This window comes from Aedes aegypti, unplaced genomic scaffold (genome assembly GCF_002204515.2).
Source record: "Aedes aegypti strain LVP_AGWG unplaced genomic scaffold, AaegL5.0 Primary Assembly AGWG_AaegL5_hic_scaff_1824_PBJ_arrow, whole genome shotgun sequence".
Lineage (NCBI taxonomy): Eukaryota > Metazoa > Arthropoda > Insecta > Diptera > Culicidae > Aedes > Aedes aegypti.
The window spans coordinates 226,800-248,303 of NW_018735295.1; the positions used below are offsets into that span (position 1 = coordinate 226,800).

Sequence of the window (21,504 nt, forward strand, 5' to 3'; positions counted from 1 at the left end):
TACGTCCCAACTGGGACAAAGCCTGCTTCTCATGAGCACTTCCACAGTTATTAACTGAAAGCTTTCTTTGCCGATTGACCATTTTTGCATGTGTATATCGTGTGGCAGGTACGATGATACTCTATGCCCTGGGAATCGAGAAAATTTCCTTTACGAAAAGATCCTCGACCAGCGGGATTCAAACCCACGACCCTCAGCATGGTCATGCTGAATAGCTGCGCGTTTACCGCTACGGCTATCTTGGCCCCTAAAAAAAAAATGTAAATTGTCTTTATTAAATTGTCTTTATTAAATTTAGCGAGAAACGCATTTGCAGAATACCTACTACGAAGGCAAAAGAATCGAGAGAATTATATAAACATTGAGGGTTTGAATAAATGCGCAACAAAAACATAAGATCACTACTGGAATAATAGTGTGTTATAAAAACAAAATCAACCATTCAAAATTTCTTATAAAATATTCAACACACACACATTTTGATAATGCCGTGGTAAATGTTTGATAAGGTGGTCTTATGTTTTTGTCGCACATTTTCCAAGCATTTTTTGTTCATATAAGTACCTGCTAATTCTTTTCATTTTTGTTCTATTCTGCAAATGTGATATTGTTAAAACGAGTAATAAAAAATCAACGAATATTTATTATTAGTGAGATGATCTTTGTGTTTTGTCTGTTACTGTTTTATCATTCAATAAAGGAGATTCTAACAGCGATATCTTTGTTTTCTGTAGTGTCGTTAAACGTGACCCGGAATCTACTCGGTACATAGCGGTAGTTCGAAAAGACGACGGAAAGCCCACCGAAGCAGTTACCAATCTGACGGCTGCGCAACTGAATCAGCTGAGCGGAACGACCGTAATGGCCGGAGGATCCAAAACTAAAATTGTCATGGTCCCGTCCACCTCCACCAGCGTGACGAATCAGATCAAGTCAACCCTCAGTGGTTCGTCCTCAGTTCACAGTAACCCGTCGATAATTTCCGTGAAACGTGAATCGATCAGCGGGTCGGAAGATGAGACACGTAAAGGACCCGCGGTGGGAACCATTTTCCCCGATGAAGCTTACAAGAAGCGACCGTGCAATTGCACTAAGTCGCAGTGCTTGAAGTTGTACTGTGATTGTTTTGCGAATGGGGAGTTTTGCTACAACTGTAATTGCCGCGATTGCTACAACAATCTGGACAACGAGGAGGAACGGCAGAAGGCAATACGGGCCACCCTGGAACGGAATCCTAGCGCGTTCAAGTAAGTATCGTTGATTATTTTAATATTGCACTTATATTTGCGATGGAGAAGTTCAATTTAGCTGAATTATCACTACATGGGCTACTCCAACTGACTTAAGGTTTCGTATGGCATTATAGATTGAATGTCCAAGCACTGTTTGACTTAATGCTGTTACAACGTCTATGTGGAATAATACCCAAGGAACAGCTACCAATGTTACTTGAGTACTAGACCATTTAAAAAAAAAACTGAAATGTCTGAGATTCAACCAGTCCCCTATTTATAAATGCAATACCAAAACAAATAAGGTATCACACAAATTTTTATCCAATTTGGAGAAAATTAGGAGGGGCCTAGCTGTTCTTCAGCTATCCTTACATTCAAAAAACTCTAACGAGAATTTGGAAAAACGAAAATGAAAATAAATACCACTAGTCGAACGTGTTATTAGTACTTTTAAGAATATTATATGCCGATTGGATATCGTTTTGACCTAATACAATTGATTTTTGTTCATTAATGTGCCTGAAAAACGTACATTTCTCTACATGTTTTGTTCTACGAGATTCTCAACCTTATGCCTGAAAATTCAACCGTAGTATCATTCTTTTGCTCTTTTTGGTCATTATTGCAGTACATCATTTTCGGTGGTGGTTGGTCCCTAGTGATAAATCCTACCTCCGTTCTGGTCACGATCTTCAGATTATCGTGATTCGTCAACATTCTTATTGATAAAGTGGGGGGACAGGCTTGAAATGGGGTTTGAAAGAAAAGAATGTCAGAACAGGTATCCACCGGCGACGCCAAACGGACCAACGTAATGTGGTGTAATCTGGGATTTGTGGATTGAATACTGATATTTTTTGCCAAGCATCAATATGGGTGACTTCCGAGGATAGCGAAACGTAAGAGGGGTTATGACAAGGTTGTGGGTAAATCCATCACATTGGGGTTGTGACTCTGTGTCTTGTCAGGAATAGGGTCTGATTGGTATTGTAGTATGCAATAGAGTTCGGAATTGATAGACAGACTTTGAGGAAAGAAGTTTTGAACGTAAGGCAGCAGCACCTTGGATCTTGGAGGGCGTTGGTCTGGAGAGTTGGGCAGCTGTTTATGCTGGGTTACATTACGTAGAAAGTGGAATCTGTTTTGCTTCGCATAAATTATGGGAAGTATTTGAAAATGGTTTCTTGTTCAGATTGTGTAACGCAAGAAAGAATCTTTAGCTCGGCGTTATATTAGGAGGTTATTATAGTGCAGGGTCGAAGAGAGGATGAATATTTGATCACTTAAACTTTACGCTGCAAGATATTCGTAGTCGTTTATCGTTTTTTTTCTGATGTACAGGTATTAACAGGTATATTTAGCCTAAATAATGAACAATCATACGCGTAGAGCCTACGGGTCATGAAGTTAGGATTGAAATCAAAATAATATTGCGCATTTCTTTCACACCACAGGATTATCGCAGAAGTTTTTACATGTGCGGAGGTGCCGGTAGAGGTGCGCGATTGCGTCGAGTCGGGTCGGTGTTTTCAGCGGACTCATATTTCGCAAATCGAAGAAATAGGAATACTTTGTGTTAGGGAAAGTGGAGGAGAATAAATTATTATTTTTTAGAATTTTCTAATAGAGGCAGAGTTCACATGTTACTTAGGTATTTGAAAGCAAATGAGAACCACATTAAATAATAGATAAACACTAATGCTCATATTTTTATATTTTTCATTTCATCACGGTCCTCATTGCCCGAGCGGAGTCGACAAAACTCGAGGTGGATAGAATCGACGGAACTACGATACGGAAAAGAAACAGATGAGAAACTATCGATACATTTATTCAACTATAAAAATCACGTTTTAACGTAATAACTTTATTTCTTTCTTCTCGTTCCAGCAATCCAACAGCCAAACCATTTCTACTATCTTTTCATTTCCTCTTCGTTACATTTATAGTCCTTCTGGTACTGAATCGAATGGCGCATTCCGCTTTTATTAGCGCTGTCTTTGCTGTACGTTGAGCATGGTGTCGGAGGTGGTGTGCTCTGTAGAACATCTGATGTGCTACACGGCACGCCACTTCCGACATTTTGTTTGGTGTGCGGGATGGGCAGTGCTGGTGATGAGGTGGAGGGCGCTATTCGGTTTAGTGGCATAGGGACTATATCTATTTAATGTATCTGAAACTTGTGGGACCGCTTTAATTCCGGCGCCTGCTTGTGGAAGAACCCGGTGTGCTAAACGGTATAGGACATGTTAACGGGGGAGGCTTGGTAGGTCCTCACCCAGCCCGTGTCTAGATTGGCGGATAATTGTCTGCCAGGGTGTGGATTGAGCAATTACAAAATTACAATTACAATTATTGCAGTACATCATTTTCGTATCTGAATTACAGATAAATTGTAAAAAATGGTCGAATTGACGACATTCCTCATTTAACGGCATTCAGAGCTGCTGCCACATGGGGCAATTGCTGACATTAGCATTAAGGCTAAGTAGCCCGTCATTCGTTTTGGCATCAATGATGACTTTTCAGCTTGCATTTCAAAGTGATAAAACTCAGTCTTGATGGTTTATATTGACTTGAAAAAGTATCACTGTACGCGTAACATGCATAAAGTATGCTGATACTTTTTCAGCTGTGTCAGTGCAAAACCATCTGATTTTCTTTGATTTGGAATCGTGAGATGAATTAGCAACAATCATCAACGACGCGTACAAATTTCAATGACGGCCTACTTCGCCTTAACCCTCTCTTGCTCATGGTAGCACAGGTGATCCACCGATTTTCAACGAACGCGGGCTAAACCGAATTGGTACGAGTAGCTCAATAATAATTGGAATAAATTTATACGCTCATTTGTCTCATCAAACATCAAAATAAGTGAGCTAAGGGTCAAAGTATTGAAAAAACAATCAACGAACTATAGAGAACAATCAATAATTTTTATTGTGGTTTTGAATAATATAGCTTATTTGGAACAACTTTTGTTCAAGCCCTTTTTTTTAGGAACGCCATTTTGATAGTTAAATGATGTGTTTCGCATTCGCTGTCACGTTTTATCTCTGTTCCTCTTTCTTATAATTTGGCCGGTGAGAATAGTAGTGCTATGCCACCCGGAAGACATTTCGATGAAAATTGTAAAATTTTGGGATGAAAGTGTTGATTGAAGAAACCTTTTTTTTCGATTCCGTGCCATTTACAAGTTCGGTTGGTTAAAAATTGATTGGCTGGTGGTGCTATGCCACCTGGAAAACAATGTGAAGGAATTTGTTTTGTGAAGTGACAAAAAATGCTTATAGATGTTTAGGAAAACGGAGGTGAAGTGTTTTGCAGTGCCAGACATCTTTTTCTGTTTTATTTTAATTTATGGAGAGTGAGTGCTTCAGGATATGTATTCCGGATAGTCGAGGCTGCGGAGTTATTTTCGCGTACCTGTAAGAATTTCCTTTTCGAATCCCACGTTTCGATGGTGCGTAATGAAAGAGAAATTCGGAGAAGTAGTACGAGTTTTGTTTGATCGTCCGCGTGTTTGTCGCTTGCTTATGCGAGTGGGTGAGCAAAAACAAAAAAATCGGGATGAATCATGTACAATAAGCAGTGCGCGTTGAGCGGTAATTAAAGAGCTTCCTCTTGCGGGGATGAGCACTGGAGCGGTTTCTCTAAAGAAGCGATGGAAAGAACAACTATCTGGTGAGATCGTTCATAATTATATAACCTTTCGAAACCATTAAATACGTGCCCAGGGTCGAAAATATAATTTTCGATTCGGGAAGTGTGAACTCATTTTAGATATCCATTTGATATCTAGGTGTTTTCATGCGGGGCTTACTGTAGTGAAAACGATCTCAGAATGTGTGTGTATGAACAGCCATTCTTGAAATGGGTCGTTGTAATTGCAGTAGAGCTATCACCTTCCATCTCCAGGGCTAAAGTTGTCTGCATCCATAGACATATTAATGTCTCGATAAATGGATGCAAACAAATTTCTTCCATAAAAGCACTGCCGGTCAGTGGGCGATGGATTGTAAAAACACACACACACACACACAACGCCATTTTGATAGTTAAATTGTCGAACAAAGCTGTGGGAAAGAAAGGGTTAAGCATTTCGCACAAATTCGTATGGTAGGGGAAAGTGGGGCAGTTTGGCCACTTTAAGGAAAATACCATAAAAGTGCTGAAAATAATATGAATTTTTCGAATGTTTGCATGATTTCCAATAATTTTGCGATAAATACGCTAGATCCGCATGATTTCCTTTGTCTTATAAAGTTCACGGATGAATGATTGATTTTTCAAAATTTGTAATTTTTCTAGTCGATTTTTTACTGATGGGGTGATATGAGCACCCAATTTTTGATTGCAAAATAATCTCATATCATCTAAAAATTCAATTATTTTGTTACTACACTTGAAAGTTATCCATTAGTATTTATAAATACTCCGTGCATGAAGATATATTTTTTTAGGAACATTCTAACAGTCAAACATCATCATTCTGAAATGATGAAATTTAAAAGAGCCATTCGGGGCAATATGGGCAGTTTTTTCGAACATCTTATTTGATTTTTGAACAATGACTTATGACATGCCTATTGCTTTATTTCCTCATCAGCTTTGGGGTTGCATGTTATTTCAGATGAAATTTAAAGAATTTATGCAGTTTTCAAGGGGTGCTCATTCCACCCCATTGGCCAAACCACCCCGACTACCCCTACACTCCTAGTCTATTGTACGAGGGTTACCTCCTTCCCTTCTGTTACTAAAGTCAGTAATTTGGGACCAATCTATAACTCTTAGACAAGATTGAGGCATCCTCCAATAGTCGAGAGCTGTCCTGGCCACGTCCTTGCGAAAGCTGGGAAATAGGAAAGGATGATTGATTGAACATCTATTTAAGAAAGATGCAGAGAACTCTACGACCACTCATAGGTGTTACGGGATGTTGAGGAATGTTGTTGGAAAAGATAGTGCCATAGGATACGTTCGGTAGTCGTTCTGGCCGACTAATGTTCAATATTTACGCATTGTCACGATGCGCTGGTCAAGGATGGTAAAAATCGTCTCTAGCGACAAACAACACAGTATTTGAACGGTCTAAGAGGGCCGTCGATATTAAAGGAACATGATATATGGAGCTTCTGATTCACTGTTTGTCGTAGGACAAACAGTTTGCGGATGTTGTAACACGTTGCGATTAACGCGAATCGGGTTTTAGATCAAACATGACATACCATACCATACTATACCATGCGTCATGACGGAGTAAAAGCTAAAAAATCTCCAAAACTTATGGCTTGGCTCCTCTAACAATGAACACTACATAACACCAGTTGCCGGCTCACATTGGTCGAGTTTGGTCACGTTTTGCCTTCACTCCGTAGCCTCTCGGGCCTCTGAAAACCTTACCTCTCCGATCAGTCATCTCCGAAAAAAAAACTTCATCACCTGGTAGTACGCCCAAAGCACTATTTTCAACCCAAAGAAGGGAATCAGCGAAAAGTCTTCAACTAGGGTGACTGATCATGTACAAAACGACGCAGATACGAACCAGGATCCAACCGGCGACAACAACATTCACACGGCAGAGGCTCTGGGTAGTCGGGGCCCCGCCAGTGCGGACGCTACACCCCTCCCGGTACTGGCGGACAACCTCCGGCACCCAGCAGCCAGCTATTTTCGCGGGACGCACAAGGGTTTCCAAACCCGTTCCCCGCCCTTCCCAAGCACATCCGGAAGAGAGAAAGACAAGGAAGTTCACACCAATTCCCCTATGGACAGCGTTGGAGTTATGTTTGGACACTCCACTTCATCTTCCCCATCGAACAGCGAGCAAACCCAGAGAAGATACCTTACCCGCACGCGTCGTAAACCACTCCGATTCCAATCGGAATCCAGTGTTTTCCAACCACTGGGCCCGGAGGCCACCAATGCGGACTTATATGATAGACTGCATGCCCGAAGATATGGTAAGTCAGGTACAAATCAACCAGGTACGTCACAACATTACCCCTCTCTTCGAACAAATCAGTATTCCTCAGCCCCTGTATTAAGTAAGAGTTCCATAGCAGTGCCTCCTCCCAATGAAGTTCTATCCAGGTCCAACGCTAAGAAAACGCCATACCCTTCCCGTTGCTGCAAGCAAAATTCTTGTTTTGCCCTACAATGGAACATGAATGGGTTTTTTAATAACCTACCCGACATCCAACTGCTCGTTCGGGAGCGAAAACCAGCAATTCTAGCGTTACAGGAAATTCACAAAGCCTCAATCAGTTGGATGGAGACCTCTCTTTCCGGAGGTTACAAATGGATCACCATGTGCTGTGAAAATTTCTATTATTCCATTGCACTCGGCATCTCAGCAGATATCCCATTCTCTCAGATCGATCTCGATACCGAACTTCCCATTGTAGCAGCTCGAATTCCTTGGCCCTTCCCTGTCTCAGTTGTATCGTCTTACCTTCAAAATGGCACATTTTCAAATTTGGAAAATCAAATCCGTCAGGTTCTAGCGCAGATACCAGAACCAGTTATTCTATTAGGGGACTGTAACGGACACCATCGTGCATGGGGAAGTAAGGCAAACAACACTCGTGGGATAATGATGGTCGAAGCAGCAAATGAGCTCAACCTTACATTTTTAAACGATGGGTCCACTACCTTCATTAGTGGGCAAAGAGAAATCACTGTGGACGTCACACTAACGTCAGCTCCAATTTTACACGCGCTACAATGGGCTGCGGATATTGATCCACTAGGAAGCGATCATGTACCAATTACATTGTTCTTAAATGACAGCCCTCCCCATTGGCGTAGCTAGGATTTTTTGCTGGAGGGGGCTTAGGGGGGGCCTGGCAAATATTAGTTTTATAGAAGTTATGTCAGTCGCATTAACAAGATTTTCACAAATTCCGTAGTTTTAACAGATTTGTATTGATTTTATTTATTTGTTATTTTGTCTCATTTCGCGGCGTATCAATGATATTTGTAAATTTATATTTTCGCTACGGAAAAGATTCATTCTTTTTGTAATCCAGTGAAAAAAATATTCAAAAATTCTTGCAAAAAAAAAACGCACAAGGAATGTCCAACAATTTGTCTGGTAATCAACCATGTGGTTGAAGAGATTCCTTTTAGAACTAGTACGGGAATTTCTTCATGAATTATTTTCGTACTTTTCAGTGATTTCTTCAAGAACTCCTTTTCACTGAGTTCGTCCTGGGATTCTCACAGAAAATCATTCCCAGACTTTTTGATCTCACCATAAAAATTTCTCGAAAAATCGAATTGTTTAAAAATTTTCAAAGAATTCCACCAGAGAATACTTTAGAAATTATTTTGATCATTTCTCCTGGAAGGCCCTGTACGTAATTATCAAATATAAATTGCAATTGTAAGTTTAAAGTATCCTCCAGATGTTTATAAATAATTTGTTTAGAATGTTCATAAATCGCTGAGCGTTTCTCCAAAAATTGGTACTGAAAATTGAAAGAGTCTCACCAAAAATGTCTTCAAGATCACCAAGTAAGGATTCATTTCACGAATTCTTCAGAGAGTTCACCAACAGCTGAAGCAAAAAAATCGAAGCAAAATAATTATTCAGAATTTCTGCAAAAAAAGATTCTTCCAGGTGTTGCTCTAGGGCTTTCTCGTAATATTCCACAAAAACATTATGAGCAATTAAGAAGAGTTCAATTGGGAAAATGTTATTCATGATTTCGCAAAGAAGTTTTCCGCAGATCTATCTGCTTTTTTTTTCACAAATAATTATTTCTTTAGATTTCTTTAAAGACATCCACAGCAACATCCCATATGCCTTCAAAACTCTCACGAAAATATTTTTTTTATGTTTTCAAAAATGCCTAACTAAAAGTGTTTAGAGAATTCTAATATTCCTTTGATGTTACTAGCGCAATACGTTCAATTGCTCTTTCATAAACTCATCCGCGAAAAAAACTCAAAGTTTTCCCGAGTAATTTGTTAAAGGATTTCTTAGAGAACCGTATTATAGTTTTCCTAGGATCCTCCCGAAAAATTTACCAAAAATTAATCTCAGTACTTTTCAGAGATTTTTTTTCTTTAAACAGCTCTAACGATTAATTTGGGAATTTATTGAAGAAATTTTTCATCAGATTTATTAAGATTTTGCAATTTATTCTGGAAATTCTCGAAGAATTTCTTCAGAAAATTTATCAAGTGTTTTTTCAGACTCTAGAAATAGCTCCATTTTTTCGGAATGGTAATCTTAGAATTCTTCCACAAATAACATTTAAAAATTCGCCCAAACTCTACATTTTTTGGTTCAAAAACTTCTCCAGGAATATCTCAATATATTTAGCGATTGCTTTATAAATTCCTCTACGTATCACTCCATATCAGTTTTCTATACATAAAAAAAATGTTCGAAGGAACTTTGTTGGTAATTTTTAGAATAATTGCAGCTTTAATATAATTCGGAAAAAATACTAAATTCCTGTCGTAGATTCAAGAATTAAACCGTAGAGTTTCTGAAACTTGTTGACAATGTACCTCTGAGAAAAGCTTAAAAGGTCCTTGAAGGATTTACCACAGACATTTTTGTTTCTTTTTTCTTCGGATTGTTGTTCCAGATTGGTGTTAAAACGGATGGAACTTATACTGAATGTGTTTAATTAAAATCTTAGATAATTTTTTATATGAACTTTAAAGTTTCATGATACTACTGTGAACATATTGATGTAGAAAGAATTCATTTTCCCTACCTTTAAAAATTCCAAACAAACTTTTTTATCGATTTTTTTTTGTACTACTGTAGAAGTTTAACGCGAAAATATTGCCGGTATTTTTAAGAACATAACCGAACATGTTGTGTAGTAAAACTTATAATGTAATATTTCAATGAATTTAAAACTTGGGGGAAACTATTGCATTACTTAAAAAAATATTGAGTAATTCCTTATGGACTTTCAGAAATCAAGAACCATACGCATAAGAATTCTGTATTTTTTAACCTCTTCTATTTTACCTTTTTTAAGATTCTTCAAAATGTTTCTTTTTGAAGTATGGAAAGATTTTTGTACGAAGTTCCTCAAAGCGTCATGCGAAAAAGGAAAAACAACAAAATGTTGAAGCAGGTAGAACAATAGATGGGCAACGGTGCAATGAGAGATAATTTATAATCTAGAAACTATGTAATTTACAGGATAGTTAAAAACTCTCTAATAATTTTACATATAAAGCAATTTTTTAAGAAGTTCTATCAAAATCTTCTTTAAAAATTATTCTTGAAATATATATCCTTCCTTGACCTCTGGTTTTCTAAAATTCTACCACAAAGCCTCTAGAAATTCTGCATTCGTATCGCACAAAAATTCAAATCAAGAATATGGATTCTAACAATTCTAACACCGACCAATATTGGTGTTTAGATAGACTGGAGCAAGTATTTCTGAATGATTTCTGGAAAACGTACTTCAAGCATTTGGAATAACCAAATATTTGCCTTGTTTGCTGTAATGTTGAAGCTTATGAATTTCGTAACACATCTGTATCAAAATTTATACAGTCCTCTACTTATCTTTAGAAGGCTAAAATATCATCTAATCCGATCTGTCTTAACACCGACCAATTGGTGAAATTATTTGTAGAGAAGTGTTTCAAGCAAGATCAATAAAAATTTCTTTATGAATATCTTAATGAATTTTTTTTTTCATGGGGGTTTTCAACAAATTTCCTCTGAAGATTCGAAGGCAAGAGAAATTTCAAAAACAATTTTCTTTCCATTTCTGGAATAATCCGGAGATTTGAAGCAAAATTTTTAGAAAAAAAAAACAGAAGATTTTTTTACGCAATTTGTGATGTATTTTGGACACATTTTTAAGGACTTTTGATTAACTTTGCGAAAGAATTTGTAATAAATTTTTTGGAAAAAATTAAAGAAGAAATTCACAGAAGAATTTCTAGTAGAACTTTCAGCTAAATATCTCAGTATTAGATTTGACAGAATTAATGATTTTTCAGAGGAATTGCGAGGGAATACTGAACTGTTGAATGATTTTTTTTAGGTAAATCCGGGAACATTCTCCGGAATCAATTTACCAATAAAAATAAGACATGAAAGGAATGGAGCTTTGAATAAGTCCGACAACATTACTTGACTATTTTCCAAGAAATTTGCAAAAGTTCTAAAGCTACCCTTCAATATTCCTTGAGGAATTTGACTACACTAAAATTCTATAAAGAATATTGAAAAGTTTTCTGGACAATGTTGTTGAAATCTATAGAAAATTAGTCAAATTATTCAGTAAATTTATTCATGTGAAAATACCTAAACAATTGAATTAAAATCAACCAAAGATTTTTTTGATGGATTTGTTTGTATTGGAAACCAGGTTTAATTTCTGCCATTCATATGAAGAAAACTTGGCCATGCCGAAACTCCTTGAAAGTTCAGCCTTATTTTTCGACAAGAATTCCCGCTATGTATTGTTTTTAGAAATTCCTCTAGTAATTTTGTCTATTTTTCCAATTATTTTTTCGAACATTATAGAGTCTCTTTAGTAAATTCTCATTAGGGAAATCATTATTACCTGACACCTCGAGTAGGATATCCTAAAAACATGAAAAATCAGAAGGCAGTGAATATGCTGCTTTTTGGTGAAACAGCATAATTTGGATTATTCAGAAAAGAAACTAATTTTGGGAATAAAATTGACGCTTGCAATGAGATTTTGAAAAATTGCGCTAATCCCATACAACAAGAAGCTAGTTATAACAGTAACTAATCGATCGACAGCCGGACGGTTAAGCTTTCACCGAAGTCAGAACCGTCACGCTGATGCTGTGTAAGACAAGCATGGTGTTCTCTAAAATAACGTAACCACTGAAGAGATTTTTGTCTAAAACAAGAGTCACGTTATTGTTGTTTGATGAGAGGGACTTTAAACTGATGGTCATTCGTCCCTTACAAGAGCCAAGTACATTGATTGAGAAGATTTTGCTTCGTGTTTATTTTTAATTTCAATTTTAATTTTTACTATCATCAAAAAATCTAGGGGGGGCCTGGATGATTCTGGAGGGGGCCAGGCCCCCCCGGCCCCCCCTGTTCCTACGCCAATGGCCCTCCCGAGACTTCACGTCGACCTCGCTGGTTGTATGACCAAGCAGATTGGTCATCTTTCCAAAATTTGATTGAAGTTAGCCTAGATCATACAACACCAGACTCCATCGATGAATTTGTTGAACTTATCCATGACTCCGCAAGATCAACAATCCCCAAAACGAGCCCCACCCCTGGACGTCGAGCTCTTTCGTGGTGGTCAAATGAAACCAAAAAGGCGGTTAAACTAAGAAGAAAAGCTCTTCGTGCAGCGAAACGATTGCCAGCCGGCCATCCCAACAAGGACGAACTTACCAACAAGTATAGGGAGGCTAGAAATGAATGTCGCCAAACCATCCGGAAGGCAAAAGAATGCAGCAGGATTAGCTTCTTCTATAGTATCAACGACAATCAATCTACGGCCGATTTATGGAAAGGGTTGAATGCAATCCTAGGTAAACGACGAGCGAAAGGGATCGTTCTCAAGATTGACAGCTGTACTACGCGAAATCCGGCTATAATCGCCGATTCCTTAGCAGATTATTTTGAGGACCTCTGTTCTCTTCAGCGATATACAACTGTTTTCCTCAACCGTATACCAACACCAGCTGAAGCTATCAAAAACTTTGCGGTTCCACCGGACAGGAACCAACAATTTAATGAGCCATCAATGAACTGGCTCTTGTTCGCCAACAAGGTAAAGGAAAATCATCGGGACCGGATGACATAGGCTATCCGATGCTAAAGCGACTTCCGGTACGTTGCAAATCCATTTGGCTAGGCCTAATTAACAAAGAGTGGACAAATCAAGACCAACAATTGAAAAGGCCTCAAGTCCAAAATGTAAACAAATCGGTTTTCTGCTGATTTCAGTGTATAAGAGCCTATTCTTACTAAAACATACAATAGTCATTTAAAAATATGCATAAAAGTTGAAAAAATAACATATTTTTAAAAGGCCCCATCTCATTTTCCACTAACCAGGATATTCATCGCAAATGCGGCCTTTTCCAAAAAAGGCCTCATTTCTATATCTGACGGAAATCGAGTTGAGGCCTGTTAAACAAACATCAAAATTGCAATGTAGATTGCGAAAAACGTTCCAAATTCACTAAGTAGATGCAGGTTATACTACGGAGCGACTGCTCCTTGTATTATTTTATACAGTGGTTGTCTAAACGGCGAACATTATCGGGTTCCTGTAGTCTGGTGTATTTTGTATCATAGTACCTAACAATACCTGTGTCAGCCTGTCTGTACTTCACAAATTATCAACAAAAACACGATTTGGTTTCAATTGCATGAAAAATAACGTTCAATTGAACCAATAGTTCCATACATTTTCTCGACGACAAACTCGCGTAGCACATACATAATGTTCATGGATTACGAAGGGTTCAATCAATCACATATTTAATCGACCGCACGAATCTTCTCTTGCTGTAGGGATCTCCATGTACTTTACTTCACCACTTAACACTCTTCTACACTTCAAATTTCTTATTTCATCATCAATTTTGAATGATTTTCAAAAGGCCACATCAGAAAATGATGAAAAAACAAGCCACAACTAGAAGGCCTCAACACATTTTAGAGTAAACAAAGGCGTCAACTCACAGGCCTCATCAGCGTCGGCCGGCGTCTATGGGCACAAATGAAAAGGGCTGCACAGCTTTTTGTGTAATAAAAGCCTCATTTCCTTTGACTCGTTTTTTAGCAGGTTTTTCTTGCTAAAATGATAGTATTGAATATTCATAGCTATAAATCAGTTTATCCATCGACTTTCTGGACGATAAAATAACATACAATGCTTAAATTCATAATTTAAATTTGATTTATTGTTTGACAAAACAAGATTGCATTTTTCTCATTGTTTACTTTTTGGCGATGAGGCCTTTTGAATTGTTAGTCTTGAAATGGCACCTTTCCCAACATCTGGAAACACAGCTTGGTTGTTCCAATCCCAAAAAATACGAAATTCAGTGAGATTTTTTCTCGGAAAAAATGCGATACTTTGTTTTGGGTGCAGCTTTTTCTCGCGTGCGTAAAAAATAATTCTACTGTGTCCCGCGTTGTGAAGATGTTCCAGGAGACGAAGACCATCGAGCGATGCGCTAGAAGCGGCTGAAAACCGGAAACGGAATACCCAGAGAAGGGGCGGAAGATAAGGCAGTACTTTAAGAATAACCCGAACCTTTCCACCCGAGACGTGGCCAAAAAGATAAATTCGTCGAAGTGGTTCGTCCAGCAGACCATGAAGCGGGCTGGGCTACGTGTTTTTAAGGTCAGGAAGGCGCCAAAACGGACTGACAAGCAAAAAATGGTGGCCAAATTGCGTGCGCGGGAGCTGTACCGTGAGTGGCTGGTCAAGCCAGGCTGTCTCGCCATGGACGACGAGACATTCGTCAAGGCGGGCACCAAACAAATCCCCGGCCTCGAGTTTTTTGTCGGTACGTCCCGCATGGAGGTTCCGGAAGAGAAAGATGGACAAATTCGCGAAGAAGTACCTGTTGTGGCAGGCGAAAAACCGGCACCATAAAAGGGCAGATTTGTCGTGCGGAATGCTTGCAGAAGCGCTTGCTGTCCTTCCTCCGCTCTCAGCGTGGTCTTATGCTGTTCTGGCCGGATCTCGCTTCGTGCCATTACTCCAATTCCGCCTATAATGGCTTGGTGATAAAACTCAGTCAACATAAGTAATATAGCATATAAACAAGATAGATAAATTGAACCGAATCTATGATACAGAAATAGCCCAGATTGTATTAAAAATAGAGAGCAGGAGCAGCGAAGCAGGACATTTTCTTTCGGTTCAAAATATTCTTTTATTTTAAGTAGCACAATGCTCGTAAATCGAATTTGGTCACTAACCGTCACCATCAGATCTCATAACCGTAACAAAAATGCTTTCTCATTGTAATTCATTAGAATCACACTTTTCACTTACAAAAAAATGTTCGGGTGGCATAGTACCGGCCGAACCACCAGCTGAATCACGTAAAAATCTAACAAGCAGAACAACACAAGCCATCTTTAAATCTATTTTTCGCAATCATAAAATACTCTCACTACTTTACAAAACTCTTGCAAGAACATTTGCAACTGAAATAACACCATCAAACGATTCAATTTTTCACCAGCTGAATTGAAAATATTTTTTTTTCTTCTTGGCATTACGTCCCAAATAGGACAGAGCCTGCTTCTCATCTTATTGATTAACGAGTGTATCCACAGTTATTGATTAAAAGCTTTCTTTGTCAAAGTTTCCATTTTTGCAAAGCACAGCCATCCTGAAAGTGTCTGGTTTCGCATACAGTACCATAGTACCAAGGTTGGCAAAGAAAGCTCTCAGTTAATCTGTGGAGGTAGTAGCAGCAGACCAACCGCGGCCCATAGCATTTGCGATGGGTCACAGTCGAAAGCAGAAGGCGGAATCCGCCTCGAACCCTGCCCCGCTAGCTGTGCTGCTAATGTTGTATTCCCTCATAAACCGAAGGTCGACACTGTCCCAAAAGAACAAGCTTGCTGTCTACAAGTAAATCATTCGTCCCACGATCGAGTACGGCATGCCGGTCTGGGAGAGCTGCGCTAAAACACATCATCTTAAGCTCCAGGGGGTTTAGAACAAGTTTCTGAGAATGGCTCTGAACGCCCCTAGGAGAATGCGAAATTCTGAGGTCCACCGTCTGGCCGAGATACAAACTCTCGAAGATCGCTTTAGTGAGTCTATCGAGAGGTACAGGGCTCATTGCCGCACGTCAGACCAGCAGGTCGTCCGCGCTATACCGCGGACCAATTAACCGTATGATGCGTCAGTATAATGCACATTGCGAATTCATTGGCGTTAATACCGCAAAGTGCCGTAATTCAGCGCAGTTAAGGAATAAAACGATTCAAATTGATAATTAAAAAATTGTATCGTAAATTGTAAAAATAAACAAGACTGCATTCATAATTTACAATTGAGATTTTTTTAAAATAGTTCACTCGTAGAAATTGCCTAATTCCACGCACTTTTTAAACGCTTTTCTATATTCCGCGCAGAAGAACGCCTAATTCCGCGCACTCGCGAAGCAATCAAATTAACATTTATTTCAATGTAAGGCAGCAATCATTCATTACGTAACCCTGAAATTGAAAATTTACAACCCCCTCCCCCATCCGTAATACTTTTTGTATGAAAAAAAGTATTTTTTTTGTATGAGCCGTAACGCTATAGTCTACGTTTAGTTTTATTTCTTTTATTTTATGACTATCACATGAAACAAAGATAAACATATGTTATGGTCTTTTTAATAACGTGGCATTGATACTTGTGAATTTTGTATAGGGGAATGTGGGGCAGTTTGGAGACCTTAAGGAAATATAGAAATGCAGAAAATATTGTGGAATTTTCAGGTCTTTGTACGATTTCCAACAATTTTTAGATCAATACATTAGATCCGCACGATTTCCTTTGTCCTATAAAATTCACGAATTAATGAATGATTTTTCAATTTTTTTCATTTTTCGTTTCGATTTTTTATCGATGGGGTGATATGAGCACCCTTTTTTAGGTTGTGAAATTATCTCATAAAATCTAGTAATTTAATTATTTTGTTCACTAAACTTGGAAAGTTTTTAGTGTTTAGAAACACTGTGCAAAAAGATTAAATTTAAAAGAACATTGTTACAGTCAATCATCAACATTCTATTTCGTAAATAATTTATTCATTTTTCTTTGAGTTTAGAACACTGATTTATAACATGCACATTGCTTAATTTCCTTGTCAGCTTTGGAGTTGCATGTTATTTCAGATGAAATTTCAAGAATTTATGCAGTTTTCAAGGGGTCTTATACCAACCCATTGGCGAAACCGCCCCGACTACCCTTATAGGTATTTGTATTGTGCATTATTCATACAACACAAGAACCAGTTCGCATTATCTCCTGTTAGGAAATTAGAAAAATGGCGTCGACTTAAACGGGCCTCACCTGATTATGTTTTTTACGCCGCGAAAAAATGCCTTATTTGCTTTTATTGATGATTCAAACTTATTCTAAATAGTAGTTGCATCAATTGATATTGAAAGTTATTGCAATATTAATGTGTATTTCTATATAAAAATCGTTTTGTTTGAAATGCGCGGAATTAGGCAATGCGCTGCATTAGGGCACTTTACGGTACTATGCCCAAAGAGCAGCTTAAAAAACGACTTAAGGACAATAGAAGTAATCCATAGTATGTAAGAAATATTTGTAAACTAGTGGTCCCGGCAAACTTCGTCTTGCCATCAAGTAGGCTGTTTCGACAGTTTCGTTCGCGCTCATTTTTTCAACTTTCCCGGTGAATATCCTGGGATTTTTATACACACAAACACGTCGGAACCCTTGACGAACAAAACTGAGAAAGAATTATTTAAATCCGTTGACCCGTTCGTTAGCCATTTCGTGACATACGAACACCATTCCATTTTTATTTATATAGATAGATAGATTATTGTATGTAGTCTACTTATGCTTGACGAAATAAATAAATATAGTCGCACCCTTTTTAAGTTAGGTTATCAAATTTTTATCTCTGTAAATAGTAGTCAATAGTCGATAATTAAAAGAAGCCAATATCACTGAATCAATTTTCGGACAAATAACTATGTTCATCATTCAGGCTAGTGACATTCGGGTTTGTGACTTTCGGGCTAGTGACGTGGAATCCTCTGTGCTATCATATTAAAAAAATGCATCCAAGTAAGCCTTCTTTAAATTGCAATCTGAAAGTTTCACTTGCCAACGATTTGTTTGTTCACGTGATTAGCGTGTCATTTCTTTGCTCTGCAGCCAGCCGAATACAATTCTCACTTGTGCTAAATGGAATCATCTCCTTTTGCTTCCAGACCGAAAATCGGCGCCGTCAGTGCCGACGAGGACGCCCTCCGCCTGCATACCAAGGGCTGCAACTGCAAACGGTCCGGCTGCCTGAAGAACTACTGCGAGTGCTACGAGGCCAAAATTGCCTGCTCGGCCAACTGCAAGTGCATAGGTGAGTGTGGTGTTGATGCGGTTCTTGTATCGTTATTTTATTGCCTAAATTATCTGCCCACAATGACAGCATATCTTTGAGTTTGTGTCGTGCGCGTTGCATCAAATCGTTGCCTCTGCTGCTATCTATCTATCTATCTACCTTATTATACACTTAGCACTGCTATACATTCTACCGAGTGCTGCGCTAGGCATAGAGCGGGCATACAAACGATGTAAACAAGCAAACGGCAAAACCTCTGATCACACGCTGGCGGTTCAAGGTGGGAAGGGCCTGCATGAAATGACGGTGATTTGTAATTTATATGTTCCGTAAGCTAATGAGCAATTTGTGATACAAAGTGTTTGTTTGTTTTCTTTTTATTATGGACCTTTTAACCATTTGGTTATTCGGGTCTTTATACTGGTTACAGAGTTTTAGTGTTTATGCCTATATTTGTATACTATATATATGGTTTGTTTAGAGATCCTTGTCCTAGACTGGGATGGCTGCGGCTGCGGCTGCTCTGGCTGCTTTTGTTGCTTGTCATCTTAGATGTTTCTTTATCATTTTTCAAAGTGTTACTATTTGAATAACCCATCATTATTCAAAGCATAATCTTTTATTACAACAAAATATTTAAATTTTGATAATTTTATCGATTTTGATCAATTGTCATCTGGTTTTGATTATATTTTTGCTATTTGAAGATATTCTTTGGCCGCCCTTTTATTTTAAGTCAATCAAACAAAAATATAAAATATGGACTATGCAATGTCTGGTATTAAGAGAAAAATAACTGTTGTTTTGCAAATTTTCTTAACCAGATGATTTTTGCTCAAAATCGAAAAAAATGTTGAAACAAAAATGTGCTATAGGAGGGTCTATAATAATTTTTTTAAGTGATTTCTCGAACAAATTACATAAAATCACTTATGTTATGGGTAAATTTTACCCGAAATTTATATTGAAAATTGACGACTGTAAGATCGGTTTTCACTTCAGAGCAAAACTCATATTTAGCATTCATTTGGCAGGTGTTTTTTTTTTTGAAACATCTACTTATTTGTTAAAAAGATTCTTCAACAAAAGAAGCCATGATAAAAGACAACTCATCCTTTTTAGTGAAAAAGCTATGCGTTACTTACTGCTGTAAAACAAGTATATTTTTAATTTTAGGCAATTCTTCATGTCTCAGGAATTATTTATTTATTTAGTATTTTAATGCAAGTCTCTAAGAAATATTCCTGTTTCAGTTTAATTAATCTACAAGAACGCCCCCCTTAGCAAATCCTGAAACCGCCTATACCGAACCATCACCAGTACTGAACCGTTTTCATTTTTCATTCTTTTATTTTTATTTTCCACCTTGTGTGTCCGCTTATCGGCGCTCATTGGCCCTATAGGTTGTCGCAACACGGAACAATACGCAAAAGAGTTCGAGTACGCAACGTCGCTGACTGGTGTTGATAGCGTGGGAGGAGTCGTTGGAGGTAACTTGGAGCCTCTATCTGGTGACGACAGCATGGCAGAGGTCAGTCAAAGCGAAATGATTTTAGGGGGGTCCCCGAGTGACATCAAACCCATCGGAAGTGCGGGCGGTGCCTTTGCTGAAACTAAACCAACGACATCAGCTGCAGCAACGGTGGCCATTGCCGGAATAAAACGACCCAATCCGGCGGAACCCGATCTCACACAGTTACCACCATCGAAACAGCCGTACAATTTTATGACTCCAGACGTTATCGAAGCGACAGTCCAATGCATGATTGCGCAGGCGGACGAGTGTCAAAAGCGAGGATGCAACATTCGAACGGCCGAACGGATGATCCTGGAGGAATTCGGACGGTGTCTGGTGGAGATTATCGAGTTTTCTAGTAAATCGGATAGCTAAAGTCTGCTTGCGTAAGAATCTTAAACCACTTTTAGTGCACATATTTATGTTTACGATAACCCGTGTCAAAAGAAAATTGTGGACGCTTGTACGGTACTGATATAGGTTTACTTGCATTAGAATAATTAATTACCGGTGCCATTGTGATGGCACGCGTAATGTGTAGTTGGTTGTTATTGGACCAAAATTTGGACCTGGAAAGCATTATGCATTAGCAATAAATATTTAAACGAATGATTGAAACAAAATATTTATTTCTCATTTCTCTTTTGGTGAATATATTTTTACAAACCTACATAAGCGTATTTAAGACTAGTCGAAAAAATCGCTTTTAATAAAGCGTGATGGCTGTACTTTTCGCTATTATGATAAAATTACCAAAAAGTGAATTCACCTATAAAATTTAGCAATGTAAGTCGATCAAAAGTTTTCAAATATTCAAATGTACATAAGACAGTGTACAAATTGTGTACAAAGCAATTCTAACGCGTTTTATAGTAAATATACTTTGATTGAGCGAGTGTAGATAAAAGTATGTATCGAACTTATCAGATATAATGAATTAATAAAAATATTAATAGCCTCACTACTATAGAATGTTAATAAAACAGCATCAGCATAGTGAAAACCAGGTACGGCAATTTATTTGAAAGAAAAACCTCAAGTCTACGTGCTGTTGGTTTAATGTGTCATAACTAACCAGCTTATTTTGCGATTCGAGACGAGTCCAATGAGATGACAACAGTCGACGCGCTCCCATGTGCTTAACTTATGGGCTTCCTCTACGAGTGGCGTGAGATGAGAGATCTCGGTCTCATATACAGGGTGTCCATCTATCCGAAAAAAAATCCTGGGAATTCCAAATGGCTGGAAGAAATACGGAGAATACCCGGTAACTTGTACAACACACCGGGAAAAGTACTATGAATGAAGCTAGAAAATTTTACCGCACTTGGCATTATAACTAATTGATGAGTTGCCTAGACAGTTAACAGTTAACATCTACCAAGGATAAATATTTGTTTTTACCATTTTGATGAATTTATTGCCACGAAGTCATCATAGGAAATTTAAACGCTCAGGTTGGCCAGAAAAAATGGGTTCTGATCGACGATTGGAAAGTTCAGCGCCCACCGGCTAATGAACGAGAACGGCTTACGATTGATAGATTTCACCGTTTTAAAAAGCATGGCCATTCGTAGAACCTGCTTTCAGCACAGCCTCCTGGAGATCACCTCAGCAGACAGAATCGCAAAACGACCCACGTTTTGAGCGATGGACGGCACTTCTCCGATATAACCGACG

At 38.3% G+C, this 21,504-nt stretch overlaps 1 protein-coding gene across 1 annotated transcript in view; it reads left to right on the plus strand.

The window, feature by feature from the left end:
* The window catches only part of LOC110680779 (protein lin-54 homolog), a 33,246-nt gene extending 12,680 nt beyond the window's left edge, over positions 1-20,566 (plus strand). Inside the window, exons 4-6 of the mRNA XM_021856564.1 lie at positions 735-1,247; positions 18,181-18,326; positions 19,712-20,566. Coding sequence (XP_021712256.1) covers positions 735-1,247; positions 18,181-18,326; positions 19,712-20,199 — 1,147 coding nt within the window. The 3' untranslated portion in view covers positions 20,200-20,566. The remainder of the gene's footprint in view (positions 1-734; positions 1,248-18,180; positions 18,327-19,711) is intronic.
* Positions 20,567-21,504: the final 938 nt, after the last annotated feature.